This window comes from Phaethon aethereus, assembly GCF_964289735.1.
Source record: "Phaethon aethereus genome assembly, chromosome: 20".
Lineage (NCBI taxonomy): Eukaryota > Metazoa > Chordata > Aves > Phaethontiformes > Phaethontidae > Phaethon > Phaethon aethereus.
This window is the reverse complement of record NC_138596.1, coordinates 8,031,943-8,055,050: the sequence shown is the minus strand read 5'-3', so window position 1 is coordinate 8,055,050 and position 23,108 is coordinate 8,031,943. Positions and strand designations below refer to the sequence as shown.

Here is a 23,108-nt window from a genome sequence, read left to right as displayed (position 1 = left end):
CAAGAGGCGTCACTGAGCACTGCATAATGGGCAAAATATATAGCAGGGAAGTTCCCATTACCTTGTGTGTAACAGCTGTGCATAAACAGGTACACATTTGTTGTGGTTTAGCCCCAGCCGGCAACTAAGCCCCACGCAGCCGCTCACTCACTCCCCCACGGTGGGATGGGGAGAGAAAGGAAAGAGTAAAAGTGAGGAAACTCATGGGTTGAGATACAGACAATATAATAGGCAAAGCAAAAGCTGCGCACACAAGCAGAGCAAACCAAGGCATTCATTCACTACTCCCCATGGGCAGGCGGGTGTTCAGCCATCTCCAGGGAAGCAGGGCTCCATCACGTGTAATGGTTTATTGGGAAGACAGATGCCATCACTCCGAACGTCCCTCCACCCCTTCCTTCTTCTTCGTCCCAGCTTTATATACTGAGCATGACGTCATATGGTATGGAATATCCCTTTGGCCAGCCTGGATCAGCTGTCCTGGCTGTGTCCCCTCCCAGTTCCTGTACACCCCCAGCCTTCTTGCTAGCATGCCAGCACCAGAAGCTGCACTGTCCTTGACTACTTAGCAACAACCCAAAACATCAGCATGTTATTAACATTTTCTCATCCCAGATCCAAAACACATCCTCACACTAGCTTCTGTGAAGAAAATTAACTCTACCCTGGCTGAAACCAGGACAACATTGCTCTGGCATCAAGGCTCTATAAACAGTCACGCCCACAGGCTGCTTAAGTGACACCTAATTCTCCACATGTAGTACAAAAAGCCGCATACACAGTCCTACACAAATCTGTTGGAAGCAGCTCTTTGTGCAGATTTCTGAGGTTTGGCCATTGGTGGAGAAGCCTTATTCTCCATTGTCCCCTTCGTCCTTAGTAGATTGTGCTCTCTCTTCCCTTATAACACTAATCCAAATAGAAGCTATTGCTATTAAATAATCAAATAGATAGAAAATTGGGATTACAATGAAAAGATTATGTCACTTTGCTGCACATTCTGCCTGACCTACGGTGGTACCATAAGAGCCTTTCTATCCTGGGGAAAGGTGTTAGTATGCATCTTGAGCCAACAACAGCAAAACATCAAATGCAGTTTTAAAATCCTACTATGGGCTTTCTGTAGGATGTGGCATTTGCTCTAACAAGTATCACTTCTTGTTTCTTATTCTGCTCCAACAAGAATAGGAGGTATATTTGGCTTCAGTTGTGGGAGGCAGGTATTATTTTTAGAAGTTACCTCATACAAGCTCCTTTTGATGGCTGGAGTTTGTTTGGTGAAATCCTGGATACAGCAATTAAGGAGATCTCTGATCTCAGCAAGCTTCCTAAGCCTCCAGGAAGAGAAAGAAGAAAAGCTTCTACTTCAAAGTCAATATTTTTATTTTTTAAGGACCCAAAACTACATGCATAATCCTTTCATTCTTTTTGTTGCCGAAAGGAGGGGTATTTTTCTGCAGTAACTACCTCTCAGAAATAAGGAGACGTTAGGAAACCAGAAGGCTTTCTGTCCTGTTTGCCCTTACGTTGAAACCATTTTTCTCAGAAGATGCCTCCGGTATCAAGGTTGCTTTTCTGAACTCAATACGTACCTGGAGAGAGAGAGAAAACTCTAAAAGCAGTAGAGTCTGGGCTATTTTTCATGTCTTTGGCAATCGTAGCGAGGTTTAGACAAGGCAAACCGAACCAGCAACGTCTCTGCTTTCTCCACAAGGGAACAGGTACGGTCAGACTGTGAAAGCGTTGGGCATAATGTTTATGCTTTTCATGCTTCTTCACAAAGTGCCATGAAGTATCCACACTTTCAGGGTAGAGCTCCTAGCTCCTCCTTTGGCTGCCAAAATCACATGCCTGTGTGGCAGCAATTTGAACAAAGTGACTTTGAGTAGGTGACATTGGGTAGTAGTTGAATCTTGAATAGTCAAAGAACTTTGAATGATGTCACATTCAGCATTACAGGAAACTTTCTGTTTGAATACTTCACTCTGCAGTTTGGAAGGAGCTGGCTAAATCAGGCAACGTTTCAGGAAGAATCAAGATCCAAGAAGGCCTGATTTGGCCAACTACGCAGGAGTCCTGTGCCTTTACATGCTCTCAGCCACTTTGGGGCAAAGGACTGACTTGCGTCCCTACAGACAAAAACTATTTACTATAGGGTATTATTATTTGAAATTCTCTAGTTCCTGGAAGAAACTGAAGATTTTTACTGAACCAGTTAGCCAAGTTCTCACATATTTGCATTGAAAACCCTTCCCATATTACTCAGGAAGCTGAGATGAAGGGTGTCCTGTGATCAGCATGGGGAACTTGCACGTTTCCATCTTGTCAGGGGAAAATGCGTGGTTCTGAGAACTGCCTGAAAGAAGAACCAGGGCTTTAATATCCTAATTCACTGCATGGTACTAATGTCTACAAATCAACAAAGGTTGTTCGGGGCATTCACCCGAGACACAACTTTTGTTTAAGGAATGAAATGAGAGAGTCATGGGAAATCAAAGTGTTATCATTTAAATAGTAGTCAAGTCATCTAACCTGTGCTTTCCCCTCTGAAGCTTTGGTGACCAAAATGTGTGAATAAAAACCTAAGAGCATCCCTGAGAGCTCACTGAACTCGCAGACCTGCGTTCCTTTGGGTCTCCCAGTTTGCTCTCCATTCATCTTGCTCTCCATGACTGACTCACTGAGTTGGGATCCACCATTATTCAAATGCTGTTTGAGTGCTGTAGCATTGAACCTGAGGGGCCATCTTGCAGCTCTTCTCTGAGGCTGTTTGGTATAGAGTCACTTTTAACTAACAATTTGCTAAGACTGGTATGCAGGAAAAGATGTAGCTGCACGCGGTCATGCACCATCCATCAGGGCATTTCGTGGAATGTAACCCTGATTGATCTCAGCAGGGTAAAGTATGATGTACTTTGTCAATTCTGAATAGTTTTTCATGGACTAAAGCAGTCATTTTCAAAATTTTTACCTGAATTTCCTCAGTAGTTCACACTCAAATAAGAACCATATGCATGCAAGTCTGATGGGGTAGGATTTAGGAGCTTTCTGTAAGGAAGATACTAGTTCAAGATTGGCCTGGAACCAGGAAAACAATTTAAAAATAACTGAGGGAGGAAAACTTTAAATATGATGGTGTGGCAGCATTTTAATTTGCATTGGGTAAGAGAACACATATAGCTAAAACTGATGAGAGTTTTGCATGTATGAGAACTGTAGATGGAGACACTTAGTGTCTGAGAAAACATGATAGAAAAAGGAGGGCTGTCCAGCGTTGTCAAGTATCTCACATTGTGGTGTTCTCTTACCGTTTATTTCAGCAGTATGGTAGTAAAAGTTGGATGAATATTATTCTGACTGAATGTAGAGAGGTCACCCTTACATCTATACAGGTTAAAATTGAGTTTATGAAAGTTTGTTACTGCATTTGCTGTCTGGTATTGAGAGCACAGGGGTAGTACTTTTAGAGGAACTACGTTACAAATGCACATTACCTTTGAACTCTATAATTACTAGAATTCAGGAATTCTGGAGTAAAAACATAGGACAAGATTGTGCCAGCTGTGGTCTGATTTAGTAGTCTCTTTGGATCTGAAGCTAATCCCAGAGTAAGCCATTGCTCAGAGCTAGTGTGGCTGGTAAAACTGGCCCATACTGAAAAGCCCAAGCAGAACAGGCATTACGTTTCTTTTTCTTAGATTGTCCAAGCTGAAGATCTGGGAAGACAAGTTCATCAGTCTGTAGCAAATATAATACAGCTTGGGTGATTAAAACTGTCAAGTAATATTGCATATTGAATGGAGACTAGTTTGTCATTACCATGAGGATTAGAAAGTGTAATCTTAATTAAAACATCAGTGGCTTTACTGCTGTTTGCCTTGGAACAAGACATTTGCTCAGAATTTTCTAGTAAGTAAATTTAGCAAGTGCAGGGTAATTTAAGAAAGTGGAGCTGAATACTGTCATAGCTTATTCTGCAGGAAAGATGTAGGAATGCTCCCTTATGTCTGACAAATGCACTGGATCTAATTCTGTTGGTCTGGATCACCTGCAGTCACATAAATGTATTAATCACCATCACTTAATTGTATTCCTTTGGCTCAGGTGTAAATGGTGACCCAGTGATTTTGTGCTGCACAAGGATCATATTTTCTGTCCCTAAATACATTAAGTTTACAAAATTCTGTATTATAGAACTCAGTCCTTTGTAAGGCTTGAAGTAGGTTTTGAGTAAAGCTTTTATCCATCCCATAGAGGCTTTTAAATGTTATCCTTTTCTAACGTGCTGTATTTCTGAGCTCAGTAAGACCACTATCATGCCTTGCGCATGATAAAAATTATTTTTAAAAGATCGTTGTCTAATATTGTTCTGATACAAATGCTGATTAATATCCCACTGATAAACGCTGAGTGAACAATCCAGAGGACAGCCTGTTCTTTTGAAGAAAGACTGACCAAACATCAAGATGCAGCAGGTTAGAAAATAGTTGTTTCATTTAACCTTCTAGTCAATGCTGCTACTTTTGTGAACATAATTTAAGCTGAGTTTCAGGCCAAGTATCTAGGAATTCTTCCTCACATACCTGCAGTGAAATCAGAGGATTCGTATTGGTCATGAATTTGCCCCAAAGTTAAAGAAAGCATAAACAAAATAAAGAAATCGTGTGGTGTCTCAACCCCTTGAGTCCTTTGGACTCTTCAGATTCACTTTTTTTTTTTTTTTTAAAGCAAGATTTGCAGTAAGACACTGAACTGTCAAAGCAAAGTGGTGGGTATGGCAAACTTCCCAAATTTTTGTAAAGTTTACTTTCTCCTTTTACAAGTACAGTTTCCTCACCAAATTCAGACTCCAGTTGTACATTTCTAACCTCCATGGATGAGACTGCATAGACCCCTCTAACTGGTGTAGGAACAAGCCCTTAGCTTTCATTCTGCCATTCCAAATATAATCACAACTTGAAAACTTGCTGCCATTTTTTGGTTAAAAATGTTCCTGCCAGTCCATTCTACTGAATACAGGTTTTTATTAACTTTCTGTTAATAAATAGCTGAAATGCATTTTGCTCAGTAATTATTAAAGAATTCTTGTATTCCAATTCTGTAATTCTTACAGTAAGTAGCTGTTACTCAGAAAAATCATCCAAAAAAACACAGCAAAGCCAATGATGGCAGGAGAGAAGCTTGGACATAATGGCAAGGGAGTACTAGTAACAGATTAATTTCTTAAATTCTCTTTTATGTCCTTCTTTGGCTGTATATTTGCATTACAAACATAGGAAGTTCGATCAGTACAGCTTCCAAATTGTCCTGTCTGCAAAAACTTGAGCGTAGTTTCCTCTGATTTATTAAGCACCGTGTTGTTTTACTGCTAAGTGTAGGAGAGCTCCATATTCAGGCTGAATATTTGTTTTTAGTTCCTGCCTCATAGAGAATTTCTCCAGTGGTTCCTAAGTTTCGAATCATGCCGTCTTCCTTCCCCCCACCCCAACCTGACCCTGCTATAGATCTCAACTGTTGTTTTACCTTGTTGGTGTTTTGTCTATATTTGCTTTAACCAGATGCCCCTCTTTGCATGCAGCACTGGGACTCATCCCCTCTCTCCTATCAACAATAATTAGCCTTGTAAGACTAATGGAAGAAATCGTGTCTAATTACCCTGTTGAAGGCCCAATTATGTTATTAACATTTGTGGGCTATAAGCTAATGATGAGGAGAGCCTCTCATTTGCATAGCATTAAGTTAATTGAGCTGGAAGCTATGGGCTGGATAGCAGTGATGATAGCAGGATTCTGTTACCAAATGGATAATGATGACCGGAGCAGGATGATTCACCTGACAGGTTTATTAATTAACGGCTATCTGATTACCTAAAAGAAATGGCAAGTGGCAGTCCTTCTGAAAGAAGCTGCAGTATTTTTTTTAATGAAAGATGCTATATCACTGCTGATATTCTGGGGTGATTTATGGTAATGGCAGTGTAAGCTCTTTACGGGAAGCCTACACAAAAACCTGTTCTGGGTTCCTCCCTGCCTTTGCGGAAATGTGCTGCAAAGGTCTGATATTTCTAAATATGCCTAATCCTTACATAGTGCACGAAGCAGCGCTGTGCCAGTGGATTTGTGCGGTGGTATGAACAGTGTATTTTGAAAATCCTTACTTGTTATATAATCTGGGAGTTTTGGCCTTGGGAGAACTGGAGGATTTGATTTTGTAGAAGGTTTTTCCTCATTATGGTGTTAGGCAAGATTCTGTGTTGTATTAGGGAGACAATAACCATAAACATTCAGCTTTTCACATTTTCCTGGTACGTACAAAGTGCAAGTGAGGGTGAGTGCCCTTGCCTTCAATTTATTTCTAGATACAAACAGTTATGCAAAGTTGTTAGGCCTTTTAAAGAACAGGGATCTTTTTTATTTAAAACAGTTCTAAGAATAAAAATCCATCTTTTTCTTTTTGATTAGATGTCAGGTTCTGTCTGGTTAATTCCAAACACATTGTAATTCACAACAGATTCAGACAGAGTCTTGTTTGAACTATAATATCTTTTAGATGAAAAAAATCACTCTGTTTAAAAGTTGCCTGTGCAATCAATCCAACACTGAGTAACTTGCTGCGCAGTTACTCGTCGTTAGAAACCCACAGCTCAGTTCTGAATGTATCTGAATATCAAATATAGCTTCCAGTCAGCAGATCTTTTTAGATTTTTTCAGCTATGCTGAAGAGCCCATTATTAAATCATGTGAACTCCAGACCTTACTTAGTGACTAAGATACCTAGTTCATCCTGGAACAACCTTTGACCAGACTTGTCCCATGAAGAAAGAGAACGCTACAAATTTTAACCTTTCAGAGAATGGGTTTCATCCATTTAGGTGGCCTGATGATCAGTGTTTCAATAGTAATGGATTTGTGAAGAGTAGAGTCCTATGGGTAAAATACAATCACTGTTATTTTGCTGTTGGAGAATTTATATGCACAAAGTCTCCCTGCATTTTGCAGCTGGCATTTGTTGGATACAAAGCAGCTGGGAACATGGCCTTGATCTGATGCGGTGAAGAGGCCACAGTTTTAGTTTACTGCATAGATACAGACATTCACAAATCACCGTGGGCTCGTTTGGTCAAAAGGAGAAGAGATGAAAAATGAAAACTCAAAGATGAAGGAAGTAATCTGGAAGAACAGCTCCTGGGGCCAGCTCTGTTTACTGGTTATGACTCGCAGCTTCCAGCAAGAATAGAGTCTCCCATCAGCTATCACCGAGTGAGGGCGAATTCCTCTGTGTGGCTGTGGACGCCTGTGTGATGTGGAGCACGTCAGGGAGAAGCGTTTGCGTAACATTTACAAGGAGCACCTTCCGTGTCTTTCCATGTCCGTAGTCATGTAGAAATTACCTAAAAAGGTTGTTCAGGAAGCCTAACACAATGAATAAGTGCCTTTGCTGGAATTTAAAACCTACATCCTCCTGGTCCTCATTAGCTTTCTGTAATCATTAACCCACACAGTCAGTGTTGGGTAGAAATATCTTTATTGTATAAATTATTTTTTCTGTAAGGTGTTCTGTAGCTTGCCACAGTGCTTTACTGTATAAAATAGACAAACACAGCATCAAGCCAAGATGTGATAGATCAGGAATTATGTATTTAATTCAGAGTTCTGTATAGAGGGCTCATAAAAGCTTGATCATGATAGAGGGGCCAGTAAATGTTTGGGAACATAAATATTTCTGTAGGAAATGGCTTTGTGAAACATTTAGTTGTTGAGTAATAAGAACAACAGAGAAAATCAGAAGAGTAGAAATCTCTAGGTACTAATCTGATGGGTTATATATGTTGCAATGATAATAATGTTGAGAGAGAATTTTATGGGACCAGTAGCAACAAACACATTGAGTCCTGCACTTTTTACTAATGTCTTCATCTTCTTGTGCTTGCCCCACTTGCTATCTCTGCTGCTCCAAAAGTCAGATTTAAACCTAGAAAAGTAGTGGATGAGACCTAGGGGTGCTGAGCTACTCCTCTCTTTGGGCACGAGGGTGTAAGTCCTCTGAATTTGCTGAGTGTTTTGAGCAGGCAGCACAAAGCCTTGGAGTCTCAGGCCATGATCTGCTCACTAGAGGAATGGATCAAAATCTGCAGAAGGCCAGGCAGGGTTTCCTGCAAGGGAAAATAAACTATTTGAGGATTTCAGGGGAAATGATGCTCTGTCTTGTTTTTCTGGAACATCCATCACTTGAGTATTTAGGCATCAGTCCAGCCAGACAGCACAAGGAAATACATTTTGGAAAAGCACACATCAAAAAGTATTTTAAATGGCCAAACTGTAGAATAAAACATTCTGGCAACACAGCTGGTGCTCTTGTCAGTCTGTAGGCTAGAAAATAACCTATAAGAAAAATAAAAACAACCTAGGAATAGCTAATCAGGCTAGAAGTGATGTTTTGGCTGCAAGGATTTTGAGGGCTGCACAGGAAAATAGAATAAGATTAGAAAATGTTTGTCCATCCTGTATGAAAGATGTGGGAGAAGATGTAATCATTTGTTACTTTGCTTTTTTTCCTCTGAAAACAGCAGCAGCAATGAGCTGGCTGGCACAGTGAAATGCAGTTAGCAAAAGTAATGGGAGTTGAAAGTTTGACCTTTTGTGATGGAAATTTGATATGAAAAAAGGGTCTTTTGATAATTTCTCTATCCAATCAGATATGGGAGATGTCTTGATCCTGTTTCCTCATTTGCATGCTGGCTGATCTCATTTGAAAACCCAATCATTCAGAAATATTGGGATGTCAACTGAAATGTTATAAGCAAGGAGTTGTTTTATCTGAAAGGTCTGCAGGATGTCATCTCTCATTTTTTACTCTGATGGCCTGATCTCTTCTTCATGATTCCATGTTTTTATTGGCAGGATAAGTTGAACATACTAAAATGCAAATAGCCCTTTCCACATTGAACCAGAATATAGGATTTTTTTTCGGTATGATTGATTGTATCCAGGGCACTTCAAAAGCAACAAAGAAAATATTTGCTGCGGTGCCTCTGATTTTTTGACATTGCCAAGTTCTGATGTTTCCTGATAGCAATCACTGGCAGAAGGTGATTCCTGGGCCTGCGTCTCACCTCTGCTTTTTCCCCATGCAAGGCCCCCAGAGATGCAGCTCGCTGTTTCTGGGACCGGTGCATGAGGCGCACGCACACACCCACACACTTTGTTGTTATCCCAGGTCGTGAGTGTCATAAATGTATTTAATGTTTTTTACCAAATTGCAGATGTGTTTAATCCAACGATGGTACAAATCAAAGCCTACTAAGCTCGCATGCTGGCTTTCAACTGTGTGTATAATTGTCCAGATGGTTATCTGGCTAGTAAGATTTCAGATCCTAGGCACTGCCCATTTAGGTGAGTTTAGGATCAATTTTATCTCCCAGAGAATTTAGCCTATTTTCTAGAACAGGCAAACCAATTTCCATTTTACTCAACCACGCAGTGGGTTAATGGCAAGTTTTCCTGCTGTGTAAACTGGTGTCATTATGCTTTATTTTGGAGACTACCTATTATACTAATGTCTTAAGCCAAAGTTTTGCATTACTGAACCCAGAAGCTAGGGACAACGTAACAATATATAGTAGTTTTGAATAAAGGAGATTATTTTTTAAAAATTCTTGTTTTGGCATACCACTTTTTTAGCATCAGGGTCAAGCTGTATGAGAAATCTTTTTACTTTAGTACCCCAAGATTATTTTTTTCCTCACCAGTTTCTCCACCTGGACAACCCCTAGCCTGCTAATCTGAGTCCTGGGAAATGGGTTGTTCAGCTCCTTTCTGGGGCTGCTTAGGCTTGCTCTGCTTTTTAGAAAAAAGTAAGTGTTCACTGAGTCTAAGTCCCTTGCCTCCTTGGTGAACGCCCGCATTGGACTGCAAAGATATTCTGCTTTTTTGGTTTGATGTAATCCTTTATACAAAACAGAACAATTCTAACAGGAGGGCAGAGATGGATTTTCTTCGTTTCGTGTTGTGGCGCTTGGCTGGGAGGTGGAACTGGAACGTCAAAGTGAAGCTGCCACGTTTTGAAAAGTTATCCTGAGCCCCAGCTGTTGGCTGCCCCTACCTAACAAAACCTTTCACAAAACTGGTGCGGTTTTGCACAGAGTTTTGCTTCTGACAGAGCAGCACACCCTCCTGTTTCTCGGGAGGGGGCAGATTTGGAGAGGGGATTTCATGCTCTGCGCTGTAGCGTGGAGCACGTGAGGAGCGGCATGCACCAGGGCGTCGGTGAGGGCAGTCAGGGACTGCTTTCCAAAGCCAAATCCTGGAGGAACGGGTGTGAGGAAAGTGATGAACCAGATTATAAGCTTTACATAATAGAATAGCTTGAAAGCCATTTATTTGGTGTTTGTACAACACTTGGAATTGTGAAGCTCTAAATTAGGAAGTCAAGATTTACCATGGTGTTCTTCAGGTGGGTGACAATATACCTGACTGGGGATGCACAGAAGTTTGCAGTTTTCGTCACTGAGCTACAAAAATAGCATGTTTACCCAGCTTGTTCTTTATTCAATAGCTTTCAGGGTCTAGCCACAAGTTGGTGCACGTGTTTGTGATATTTATCTGGTAGTACCTAATTTCTTCAGCAATACATGCACTTCACATACAGAAGTTGGGGATTGGGGATTTCATTGCTTGGAAGAATGTGCCCAGTTTTGACTGAGGACTGAATAACTTGACTGATAGGCCTCTTCAAATCCAGAGAATCTGTTTCATCAAATCCTGTGGCCTGTCAGCTGGGGGGGGAGTGCCTTGTAAAACAGCAGAAATGGTAAATTCCCCCATTCCTTGTGTAATAAACTGAAGTTGTTGGTATGACTAGCTTGCACGACTCAGCATTAGACATTAAGCATTCTCTCAGGTGGGAAATCAACCTTCTTCATCTCTCGTGTTTTAGAATATCGAACCATGTAAGTTAAAACACGATGTATTATTCTTGATAACCACAGCAGCCTAGCTCCTCCCTGCTGGATTTTTTTAAATATACTTCTCTCTCCACCTTCTTCTTTTGCTCCTCAGTATTAAAAGAAATACATATATATAGTTTAGTGTACCAATATTTTCTCTGTGGTGAAGTCAGCATAGAATATTAGTGTCCAAAAAGTTGTAAAACAAAAGACTATCATATGTTGCACCTTTTAATCATGTAATTGCTGAGTGACATTTAACTCTGAGGCTTTAAGTTACTCCTTTGTCAGCCAGCCTTCTCCTCCTGCCCCTCTCATTCCTCCCTCTTCCTGAAGCAACCTGCTTTTGCAGAGTAGTGCTTTAACTACACTGAAGTTTGGCTGGGCTTCTACATATTACAGCAGCAACACGAAAGCAAACAATTGAAGTATTTGAGAACAATGAAATATGTATGGCTATCTGTGACAGCCCTATAAAGCAGAGCAATTAGCCGCGTAATCCGAGAAAGCCAAAGCGACCGGCAGCCCACGGTTCCCTATTAGTTAAATGCTTTTTGTACGTCCTCATCCCATCAAATCAACTAACACTTCCTTTAATTGGTTCATGAATTATACAGCTTGGCTGCATTATAATTTAATCACCAGTAAACATTCCTGGGGCCCGCTGTAAAGTGTATAGCGCTCATTAATTCCTTAATTTCAGCAGATGGAAGGGGAGATCGGATGAACGGTGGCAGTACAGAGCGCCTTGGGCAATGCAAGAAGGAAAAAAAGGTGGGGGGCCGTTTAGGTTTTTTAAGGGCTGTCAGAAACTCAATCTGTGAGCTGTCAGCAGCTTGGACCCGTTTCCCCCTGCCTCCCCCTGCCTTCACCCCACCTACTGCTGCAAGTGACTGACGGATTCATATGGAGGCTTGTCAACCCGTCTTTAAACATCAAGCCAGCGGGTAAACCAAGCCCAATGTAAATTAATTCTTGTCTTACGGGCCCCCCTTTCTCTGTCCCCATGAATATTTCATGGCGGGCAGCATAAATATTAATTCTAATAGCTCTGCACAGTGGTTATTATTTCTGTTTTATGACAAATATTCATAAAATATTCAGGACCCTTTTTTAGAACATTTACACACTTGATTGTGAAATTTTCCAGCTTCCTGGGGACACAGTAAACATATTGGGGTTCTCTTGATGGACTTTTTTCTCTCTTAATTAATACTACACCACATTAATATTTAATCAGATTTAGTTTTCTTTTCCCCAGAAGTGAACCCTATTACATTTGAGGATTTATTTGACAGTATTTAAACAGGGAATTTTTATTCCCTATTATGAAATTGGTTTCCTTCGACACATATATAAAATGACACATTATAATCCATTCTTTTATTCCCTCCCTCTGCCCCCAAATCATATACTTTTTGGTGTCAGTTCCTTTATTTTATTTTATTTTATTTTATTTTATTTTATTTTATTTTATTTTATTTTATTTTATATACCAAATATCCTACCAACAACAAAAGTTAGTGTTTCAATGATGGGGTTGGGGGGGTTTAATGTAGCATTTTATAGGAACACTTGAGATTAAACATCATTTACTATAAATTTGATTCCATTTATTTAATAAGGAATAAAAGTATAGATTTCCTTGCTAGGAGCAGGAGGTACTAGAGAAAAGCTGCAGACAGGTAGCAAAAGGCATCTGTTCTGATATGAGTTTGCTAGTGCTTAACCCTGGAGTTCTTGCTCCGCTCAAGATTTGCTTTGGAGAATCTAATTGTTGCAGGGGAGGGTTGCAAGCATCTAAGGAAACATGACTGCATTTGGGGAAGCAGGTTCAGGTGCCTGACCTCGAGCCTCTGGGGCTGCAGAGGCTTTCGATTATCTGAGACTGAGTTTGATTAACCTTGCGCATAGCGGAAATCGTGCCAGCCACATTACTCTAACGTGGTGCTGGCTGCCATCTTATTCTGTGATTCATAAAGCACTGCTGGAATGAACTCCAGGGGGAATGCAAAGATGCTAGAGTAATAGCTGAGAGTAAGGAGGAGGCAAAGAATAAAAATGAGGGGAAAAATGTAAAGCAGTTTTGAATGGAGGTACTAATGCATCCAAGTTGCTTATTACATATGGAAAGAGTTAATACTGCCTTCTCAAAAGAAGCTTTAAAAATGCATTGAAGCTCCTAGTATGAAAACATTTGCTCTGTGTACGTGTGCCTTTCGCTGTGTTTATGTAACATTTACACAGCCGGTAGCTTTTCGGACCACTGTTGCATGGAATGGCTCTCGCTGCCAAAAGGCCTGGGGTTCTTCGCTGGTGTAAATCTGCATGATGCCAGCGGAGCTACTTTGCTTTATCCCAGCTCAAGATCCAGCCCCTTGTTCTGTAAAGCAGACAGACAGTGCTACCCAGCAGGGCTGCGCCTGTTTGCCCTGCGTAAGCTGCTGTGGTACCCGCTGAGATGCTGCTGAGATACCAGGCTGATGCTGCTGAGATACCAGGCTGGTGGGGCAGGAGGGACCCTGCCACCTCGGCTGCCTGGGCTGTCGGAGGCTGAGCACATCTAACTGGTGGGTGGAAAACATCTAAGAGTCACTCTGCGCTGCTGGTGAAGGGAAGGAACATCTGCAGCTATGAAGGATGTTGCTTATCTTGCTCCCCTGGCCAGGAGCCATGTCCTGGGAATAGTGCCCCACTTAGCTGCCTTTTGTAGTTATTTGACAGAAATGCATCCATTTGAAAAGAAAGATCCAGTGTCTGGAAATAGCTTGTCATCACATGAATCATTACAAGAGCTCAACGAGCAAAACACTTGTGCCGATTAACCTGTGTTTTAGTGTTTGTGCAATGTACTTTCCCTTATGGTCAAAACCTAGAGGATGAAATTACTTCCCAAAATAGAATCAAGCATCAGAAGATATCCCAAAATTTGAAAGACATCAGTGAATAAAGCCTCTCAACAGCTTCTTCCATAAATAAGAGATAAGGATCATTTCATCCATTGCAGAGACATGCAGAAGCAGTATTTAGGGTAGGAATTAAACTAAGATCCATGTCCAGTCAGTAGTGCAGCGTTAGAAGATCATTTGTAGTCTGGTTGCCAATGGGCAAAATACCTGGTTTAATAGCTGCATTGAGAGAATCCTGAACAAGACTGGGGAAAAGGTAGATGGTATCTATGTAATCAGTTTAATTTTTAAGAGGGGATTTGGGGATGCAGAATGTAATTATAGAAATATAATGTGTTCAGGATCCTGTGGCTGGGCCCCTAGTTCTTGAGAAGAGGCTTAGCCAAGGTTTCAGGTTCAAGGTGTCTTTAAATTAGAGGAAAGGGAGCATTCTTTAGGAGAACTGATTGATCCAAATCGGGTATCTCTGGCTAGAAAGTCGATAAAGACAAGATAACCTGGGTTTTAGCTGGGATTAGTCATTTGGATTTAAATCTGAACTTCCTTCTACCTGTCAGCTTGAACCACTAACTGTGACAATTCAATGGTGCTACCCAAGCAAAAGGCCTTTTTGCAATGCACATTTTTCTTGTATCTTGGCCAATCTGCAATCCCACCCCTGTCTGGCTTGTGGTCCCTGTATAATCCAGAAGTTTGTACAGTTTTATGCATTTTTGGAAACTTTTAAAACTAAAAACCATGGTCAATTTTAACAATGGGTCTCACAATTTAGTCGCATTCAGGCCAGTTGCTAGAGATGGTACTTGTCTCTCTGCCAGTTCAGTCTATAATGCCCCCCAAGGCTTTTCCATCCTTTTGCAAGAGCTGTGATATTTCCTTCTCCACCTGCTTTGGCTCTGTTTTATGAACCAAAGGGAGGAGCTTGCATTTGTGCCAATGATCACATAAGGTTTTTACCTGTGGTAGCCTTTTAGAGAGCTACTGTATCCATACACTTCAACAGCCTCATCTCTTTTTCAGCTTTACATCTCAATTACAAAAATTGCATTGTAGTCATTGCATTGCCAGAACTAAGTCCTCCAGGAGAGTTATCTTCCATGGGGAATTAGGCCATGGCAGCAGATATCCCTGTATTGATATCTCCATATTGAGTAAGACGTTCTGTGCCTTATGAAAGGCTCAATTTTCTAGCCTTGAATTTTACATTTTCTATTTGTTTGCCTGGAAAAGAGGGTAACTTTGTGTCTCTTCCTCTCCTTTCTCTCTCTTCTGCTCGCTCTCTCTTGCTTTCTCTTTCCTGTTTTCTTTTTCTCTGATTTAGCTGGAGTTCTGTCAAAGTTCTGCCTGCAAAGTTTGCTGTAACTTTGAGATCACACAGGCATCTGATCTTCACATTCTTTGTTTTTTTAAAGCAGACTGATGTGGTATGTTGTAAACTGCCAGGAGCACTTGCTAATTTAGTAGTTAATGACAGTCACAGAGAGTGTTTTTCTTGCCCCTGGAGAGGTTTTAGACACAGCTGGGGTAGATTTACCACTATCAATTATGCACAATTTTAAGCAAAAATTGGCCAGCAGGGGCCTCTTTTTTTTTCAGAATGTAGAGCATGAAGAATGGGAATATGGCAGCTGGTACCTGCCTACGAGGGAGAAGATATATAGGAGTCAAGAAAATACAGGAAAGATTAATAGCTTACTATTTTTAAAGTTGTAGTTTCAACTCAGAAGTTTAAATGTTAGATTAAGAGTGGCCCAGGGTTGTTTGGTATTGGTTTTTTGTGTTTAATTCGAGCATCCTAACTTCATTGCAAGGCTTGATCTGGCCCTGGTATAGCCACAAGCAAGTCAGTAGTCTCTGTTTTTAAAGGCCAACTAGAGAGTCAGGATTCTGTCTCTGATACCACGTTGCATCACTTTTCATCCTTAAATGAAAACAAGGTATGAATTCAATTAGATTTAATGGTATAGGTCAAATTTCACAGATACAATTTTACGAAAAGGACTTGGCTTTGGGCTCCCCTCCACCAATGTCAATTCAGAGCAACTCCAGGTAATGGGAAATGCCAAAGATGAGAATCTGACATAAATAGATAGCTCAGGTCTAGAACAGTCAACATCTGGATTCATCTAGGTCAGCCTCATTAAAGACCTATGTTTAAATTACGGGACCAAAACCAGTGGAAGGCCATGGCTTACAGTCAGAGCTTTAGTTCTCTTGAGAGGTGAAGGCAGCTGGCAAGGCAGTGGAGCCATCCTGGAAGGTGACTGTCAGTATGCGGGAGGAGTGTGCTTTAATCCTCGCTCAGTGATACTAGAATTCAGGCACACAGCACTTGCTTGTCTTATGGCAACACTCAATTTTTCCATTATAGCTGCTTTGAGTCAGTAATGTTATACCCATAAAACAGGAAAACCACCACCAAAAAAATTCTCCTGAGGACAACTCTGAGCACTGTCAATTGTGAATAACTTGGATTAACTAGGTTGGCTGCCATCTGGAACAAATGCTATTCCAGATTAGATTGAATGCTGTTGTGTAGGTAAAAACCCCTTTCTTCACTTACTGTGTGGTTGTGACACATTTTTCCCAAAAATGCTGTCTCACGATCAGGCGTGAAATGAAACTTCTGCCACCCATACTTCTACCGTCTCCTCTCTCTGTTTGCAAAAGGAAGCCATCGGGATGCCCTGGTGACCTCTAGGATCTTGGACAATGCTGTCTGAATAGTCAGAACCCAGAAGTGATTGGAATACCCTTTTGGAATGCCAGATGGCTGGGAGGAAAACAACGTTTTATTCCAGCTGTTAGAGGCCTTATGTATTTCATCGTCATCCAAAGGCAACTAGTGCTCATTTGAATAGGTACACAGCAAAGATGTCATCAACATTATTAATTTGCTGGAATTTAATCTCTTTAACATATCTGAAAGCTGTAATAGATTAGATAAGTGATGTCAAGTACAGTGAGGAAGAGGCAGGATTCTGACACAAGATTTTTTTATTTTCCTTTTAACATTGATGTTCACAGTTTTATTATCTGTGAAAGCTAGCTGACAGAACTGGACCTTCTCTCACGTCCTTCTCCTGGGAGAGAAAACAAAAGAGAGAGGACAGAGCTTTGCTTACGAATCACTTGGCTTCAGTCCTGCATCTAGCAGCAATCTTGCCACTCAGTGGTAGCGACAGGGACGTTTGTCCTCAGAGACCTGGGCTGAGAGGCTCTACCGAGTTACACCTCACAGAGCACCAATTTGTAACTGGATGCCAATGATTTTTGGTTGTCGCCATGTAGGCGCTGAGCCCGTGATGCGGGAGCGAGGATTCTTGGTGCGTCTCTGCCCAGCCCTCCCCGGTGCGCACCCCGCGTTGCTGCCGGTTGACGTTATTCACCTGTTGCGGAGCTGAACTAACAGCTTGCCAACTCTGAAAGAGAAGCTGCGCTGGATGCTAATCTAGCAGTATAATGTAGTATACTTTGATATGAGGCTGTGTTTCCTCGCTTCCCTGTCTACCAATTCTGATGACATCTGTTTCATATTTCCCCTTGATAGAAGTTGTGACACATTACAACATACAATGCCTGGCTGATTCCTAAAGTGAGCTTTACAGAGGATGCATTTATGTGAAAAAAATGACACTTGGTATGTGAAAGGGGCCAAGCTCTGCTTGGAGATGAATCCAGTACTTGTAGGGGGTTGTTCCAGTTACTGCCCTAAACGCTGGATCAAAATTGTGGATGCAGCCCTCTATCTTACGAGGATTTCCAAGAGAAATCCAACAAACATGTTACCTAGACAGTTGGAGGGTCAAGTTTGTTACATGGTCAGAGTCATAGCAGCCTGAGAGAGACACACGAGTGAAACGTTGCTCAGAAATACCTTGAGGAGCTGAAGGAGATGTATCGTATACCCAAGGCTAACACTTCACAGAGAGTGCATACATGTAAATAGGCTTTACTCATGTGAGTAAGCCTCCTGGGGCTGCATAATAGACTGTGTTTGGTATGTGTCTCCTTCAAAATGATAATAAAGCTTTCTAATTGGAAGTATTTTCAGTCTAGACGGTAGTTCTGTCAGTGTTTTTCCCCTTCATCTTTTTTTCCTGCTTCTGAACGATTTTAAACTGACAGCCCTGGGGAGTGATGTTTTATCTATAGGAGATATATGGTATGGCAGGGTAAGGCATCCCACCTTCCGCTGGAAGGACCACTGGATTAGGAGTTTGTGCTGTTGTGTGGTATATTCTGTGTGTGCTGATATACAATGCATGTGGGGAAAAAAATCTGTATTAGCAGGGATGTCTATACGCTCCCACATCTTCCCCCTACACTCTTCTTTAATGGTGACACCAGACTGGATAATAAGAAGCATCCTGTATAAAAAAGAAGGGAATCTCAGACAAGGCTTTCAGAGTTCATTTTGTTGGCAGCTTTTTAAGTGGAGTTTTTTAGGCTCTTCTGTTTCAAATACCATAATACTTTCTGAGTTAGTAACTATGAATTACGACAAGCTTTCTTGATATGCCAGGTTATAATCCTTTAGTGGGTTTGTTTATTTCAGAATATAACGGGAAGCCGTATCAATTATCATGACTGTATAAGTGTTGTTCCTCTCTACTAGAATATTCATCTTGAGACATATCATCAGATGTTACCTGTTCTGACAATCACATTTTTGTGCCATTGTTGGGCAACAGAAACAAAGGAAAACAAAATGTTAAGAGTGTAAGGGATAAAAGAGTGTTGAAACTGTTGTTCTTTTCCTGTCTTTGGAATCTCTGAGATCTTGAATGTTTTATTCCTGGCTGTTATTTTGTTACCACAGTGTGAATAGAAGTCATTATCTGTAAACATTTGAAAAGAGAGATGATTTTCATAACTTTAAACCCTACAAAGGATTCTAGTAATCTGCTATGTGCATGCCAAGGTAAAGCTCAGCCTTTCATCTGGTGTGATCCCACCCAGTCAGTGTAAAATGTTCCTTTGGTGAATGTCTAAAGCATACAGTATCTTTTGTGAGAGGCAGACAAAAACAAAAATGGGAAGCCTGACCGTGAAGGCAGCAGCAGGAGAAGGTGTATGATAAAGACAGACGTATTTACAGCCTTGAGGCCATGCTCAGTTGGTAAAAGTTTATTTTTGTAGGTTTTCAAAGGAAGCCTTATTTTTTATTTTGTTCTAAATCAATCATTGAATGTGATCTTTGTCCAGATCCGCCTTATTCTCCTCTTGCAGTGGCCTTTAAAGGATGCAGGACAGGAGTGGGAAACAGGAGGACTCACACTGTGGGGCCGTATGGGGAGGCAAGGGCAAAAGAAGTGGAAGTGGACTAAAACAGCAAGAGGAAAATCGCTTTCATGGACATTGAGTTGCGCAGTGCTGTTATTAGGGAGGAATGCATAATATTGGCAGACAAGCTCTTTTCCTGTTCTTCACGGGAACAGTACCAAATTTTTATTTACCTTTTGCAGAATGTCGTTGTGATTGTATTTGCTAGTTGGGTTGAGAAGCTGGATCCAGAGGAAGTTCAGAGGTAACTGCTGGATTGTGAGCGAGCTATGACAGACTGAGATCGACTCAGCTGTATTGCAGTCACTGGCATCCGCGCTGTATTGTCCGTTAAGCCCTGTCAGTGCACACAGCACCATACATACTGTGCGTCAAAGAGCTCCTGCCTTGATGAGCTTGGAGACTAAACAAGGTGTAAGGAGAAGAACCAGAGAGGTTCCATGCATAATGCATAGGCTAATGTTTTTTGATGCTGCAGGTTTGAGTGGTACTGTCATGTCCATGTTTGTGTGTGCCATTCATTTGGGTAAGGATTAACTCATACTCTTAAAGTCACAAGTGATGGTCTCAGGATGTTAATGCACTTAATTGTTATGTTCTCCATAGGGTATTTTTCTTTAGTCTCCCCTATGAATCTATCATGGAACGACTGTCTCAACGGAGGATTGATCCTGTCACTGGGGAAAGGTTAGCACTTAATATCTGATATTTAACATTTTCCAAGACTGACACTGAGATGAAAGCACCAGGTAGACTTCATAGAAGTCTAAGGAAACTCAGGAATATTGTACTCTTGCTTGGGGATTCCTTAAAAAGAAAGTTAAAACTTTCATAGCTACTCAAGTACCAACCTACTTGCTTGCTGCAGCAAGCTCCTCTTCTCAGAATAGGACATTTTAAAATCTTGGAGCCTGAAATCTACAGTAGCAAGTAGCTCAGGTCTAAGATTTTAATGGTAACTAAATGGGTTGGTAAAATAATGCTGAGGGAGGATGTCTGAATCCTAGCCTAAATGCAGGTGGTTTTCAGACATTCCCATGGGAATTTTGAAGGCTTCCCAGACAGGGAAGATGGAAAACTTGCTGCATTTTACTTCTCCCAGTTCCTGTGATGGTTCTGTCTGCTGTGAGATATTAATACATTTCCTGCTCAGTAGAGCAAACTCGTTTGAGTCACTGAGTCACTGTAAGATTGCGTTCTCAAATGTGGCAGTTCATCTCACTGGCAGTCACATCACCTTCCTTCAGCAGTGACCTTCAGGTTTACTGTCTTCTTCACCCTCGTTTTTTGGGGAACAGGTAACAATGAAATATCTTCCTAAATACTGCTGGAATTGGAGCTGAATTTGCAACTTTAACTTGTTTTCTGTTTTTATGGTTCCCCACACTTAAATTTTAAAACACTGTTTTACTTTCCTAATGGTTAAATGCATCCCATTGAATCAAAGACAATTAGTGAACCCTTAAAGATTAAGGCCATAAATACTGGATTTGTGCCAAAGTGATACATGATTATTCAGACATCTCACTCGAGGTGCAACATTAACTTGTGACAGCAACAGTGATTTGCTGTAACTGTTCTCTTTGTTTTAGTAATAAGTGATGCAGTTGTTCAGAAGAAATTAACAGTATGAAGCAAATCATTCACACATCTTTGCATTTCTTATCATTAGGATTAGCCTGTTCAGTATCTGCTCCAGTTAACAGGCTTCCTCCTTCCATACTCTGGGGTTTATTCCTTCCAAATTCATTGTGAATTGAATTGTTTTAGATGCTGTATCTAATCTTCAGCATTATGATAAACCTGCACCGCTGGCTACAGCGCAGTGAAGAGGGTGGCCTTCAGCTGTGCTCTAAATAATCCTAGTGTGGAATGAACTCTGTGTCCCACATCATTGTACCAGCCGGAGCTGTAATGCGGTTCTGTGCAGAGACATAGAGACTCTCTCCTCGGTTTTGTATCTATCCCAACAGCCTCAGAAAATTTGGCTGTACAGGAAGAGGGACAAACTAGTTTTGGGTTAAGGCACAGGAGACATTTACTCAGAAGTAGAATTACTGTGGCAGGAAATTTAAATACATGTTTGCAAAAGAGCATTTAGCGATTGTTGGGAGCCTTTGGCAACACAGAAACATGGTCAGAATTCTTTTTGGTGTCAACTGTCTGGGCAGACTGACCCGGACTGAGGCACTGCTACAGGACTTTGGTGACGAAAATCCTCTGCCTTGCTGAGGCATGCTGACCTACAGCCCATGAACCTACAACTGTGAATTAAGGGAAGCCAAATTCTGGCATTTTGGAAATTAGAAATAACCAAAGCCTACCTCAGAGTGAATTAACCTCTTTTTATCTTCAGCTACTATAAAAAGATGTTAGCAATTATATTCTACCTGGTATCCACCCAGAAATAGAGACCAAGGTAGAGTACTTGTCTCTTCTTAACTTCTTCCAGTGATCTTTAGTACTAACGGTATTAATCCTATTAGTAGTCTTATTACCTGTCTTTCAAGCGTGAGCTTGTGGTGATTTGGAGATTGTATCCAGCGAGGACCGTGCTTCTGCTACCCTTCTGCCGCTTGCTGGAAGCACTCAGCCACATGCCTGCTAATAGGAAATACTTCCAAAATTTAATATTGGTGATCCCAGCCCTGTTGCTGCATTTTTGAATCTTGGCAGGAAAGTCCCCAGTGCCTGGGAGCCTTAAACACATTATGTAAGTTAGAGGTCCTTCAGCAATGCCTGGACCCAGGGCTATGTTTGGGCTCGCGGATTGAATGCAGAGACAGCACTCAGTTTGGCAGTTTTTTCCTGACCAATGTCCAGCATCAGCATAACAGTAAACTACTGCAACGATTTTTAACAGAAGCTAAGGTTTAAGGTTAGGCTTTTTTAGATGCTTTTTTTAAGATAGGAATCAAAGATTACAAGTAAAATGTGTTACCTTGGGATCGGATCTGGAACAGATCTGGAAATGCTTCTGAACCTGGAACATTGGGCATGTAATAGGGATTTCTCCACACCTTGTGTGAAGTATATAAACACTAGCAGCACTCTCTCTGTGTCACCTCAAGAGAAGCTCTTGGCTTTTGAGCATCCAGGATGCTCTTGAGAGCAGGAATGACAGACTACTTGCCCTGAAATTTTTAATCATTGTTTTGAGACCTCAACCTAGAGTAGAAAGAGGCACTTCCAAGGAACTGGGATAGGCAAAAGCATGGACCATCTTAGGAAATGGCCGCTGTGTTCTCAACTTGAGCTGAAGCAGTGGATGCGTATCTCATCTCCAGATACCACATTACATTCAGACCAGCACCCACACCGGAGATCCAAGCCCGTCTCAGGCAGAACCCTAGAGATGAGGAAGAAAATATTGAGAAGCGCGTGGAAGCCTATTACAGGAATGTCAAGGAACTGGAGGATTTTTATGAAGATGCCTTTTATGTCAATGCTGACCAAGACCCTCATGTTATCTTTGAGTTTATAGAAAGCTGTATCATTAAGCCCCTTCCATGCAAAAAATTTAAAAGGTTATAATTAATAAGGATGATTTCTGGAACAGTTGATTTTAAACTTTTCCCTGTTTGCAGTCCAGTCACTGAAGTGGCAGGTTGTCACAAGTGAAGTCAGCCAAGCTTTGTTAAATTCATGGCGCACCAAGGTTGAGTGAAGCACAGGGAGTGAGAAATTGTGCTTTAGGGGAAATTTTTTTGGCTTTTGTTTTGTGATCCAAGGTGTGAAGCACTGTGGCTTCACAGAGGGGAGTTCCTCTGTTTAATTCAAGTATCTTTTTCTGATTCTGTGATTCCATGAGCAGTAGTTTTGTTTTAACCATGTAGTAGCCATGAAACCAATTTGGAGTATTAAAGTTATTAGATGTGTTTGTGTCTTAATTCACTCAGTGCTCTCCACCAAAACTACACGAGCACAACGTGTCTACCTCACTGTCAGTCTGCTGTGAACAAACACAA

At 41.2% G+C, this 23,108-nt stretch overlaps 1 protein-coding gene across 1 annotated transcript in view; it reads left to right on the top strand.

Moving 5' to 3' along the window:
* Positions 1-22,674, top strand: part of AK8 (adenylate kinase 8) — a gene marked incomplete at both ends in the record, with an annotated part of 71,422 nt that extends 48,748 nt beyond the window's left edge. The window contains 2 exons of the mRNA XM_082009020.1: positions 19,747-19,827; positions 22,428-22,674. Of these exons, the coding sequence (XP_081865146.1) occupies positions 19,747-19,827; positions 22,428-22,674 (328 nt within the window). The remainder of the gene's footprint in view (positions 1-19,746; positions 19,828-22,427) is intronic.
* Between the last annotated feature and the right edge of the window lie 434 nt (positions 22,675-23,108).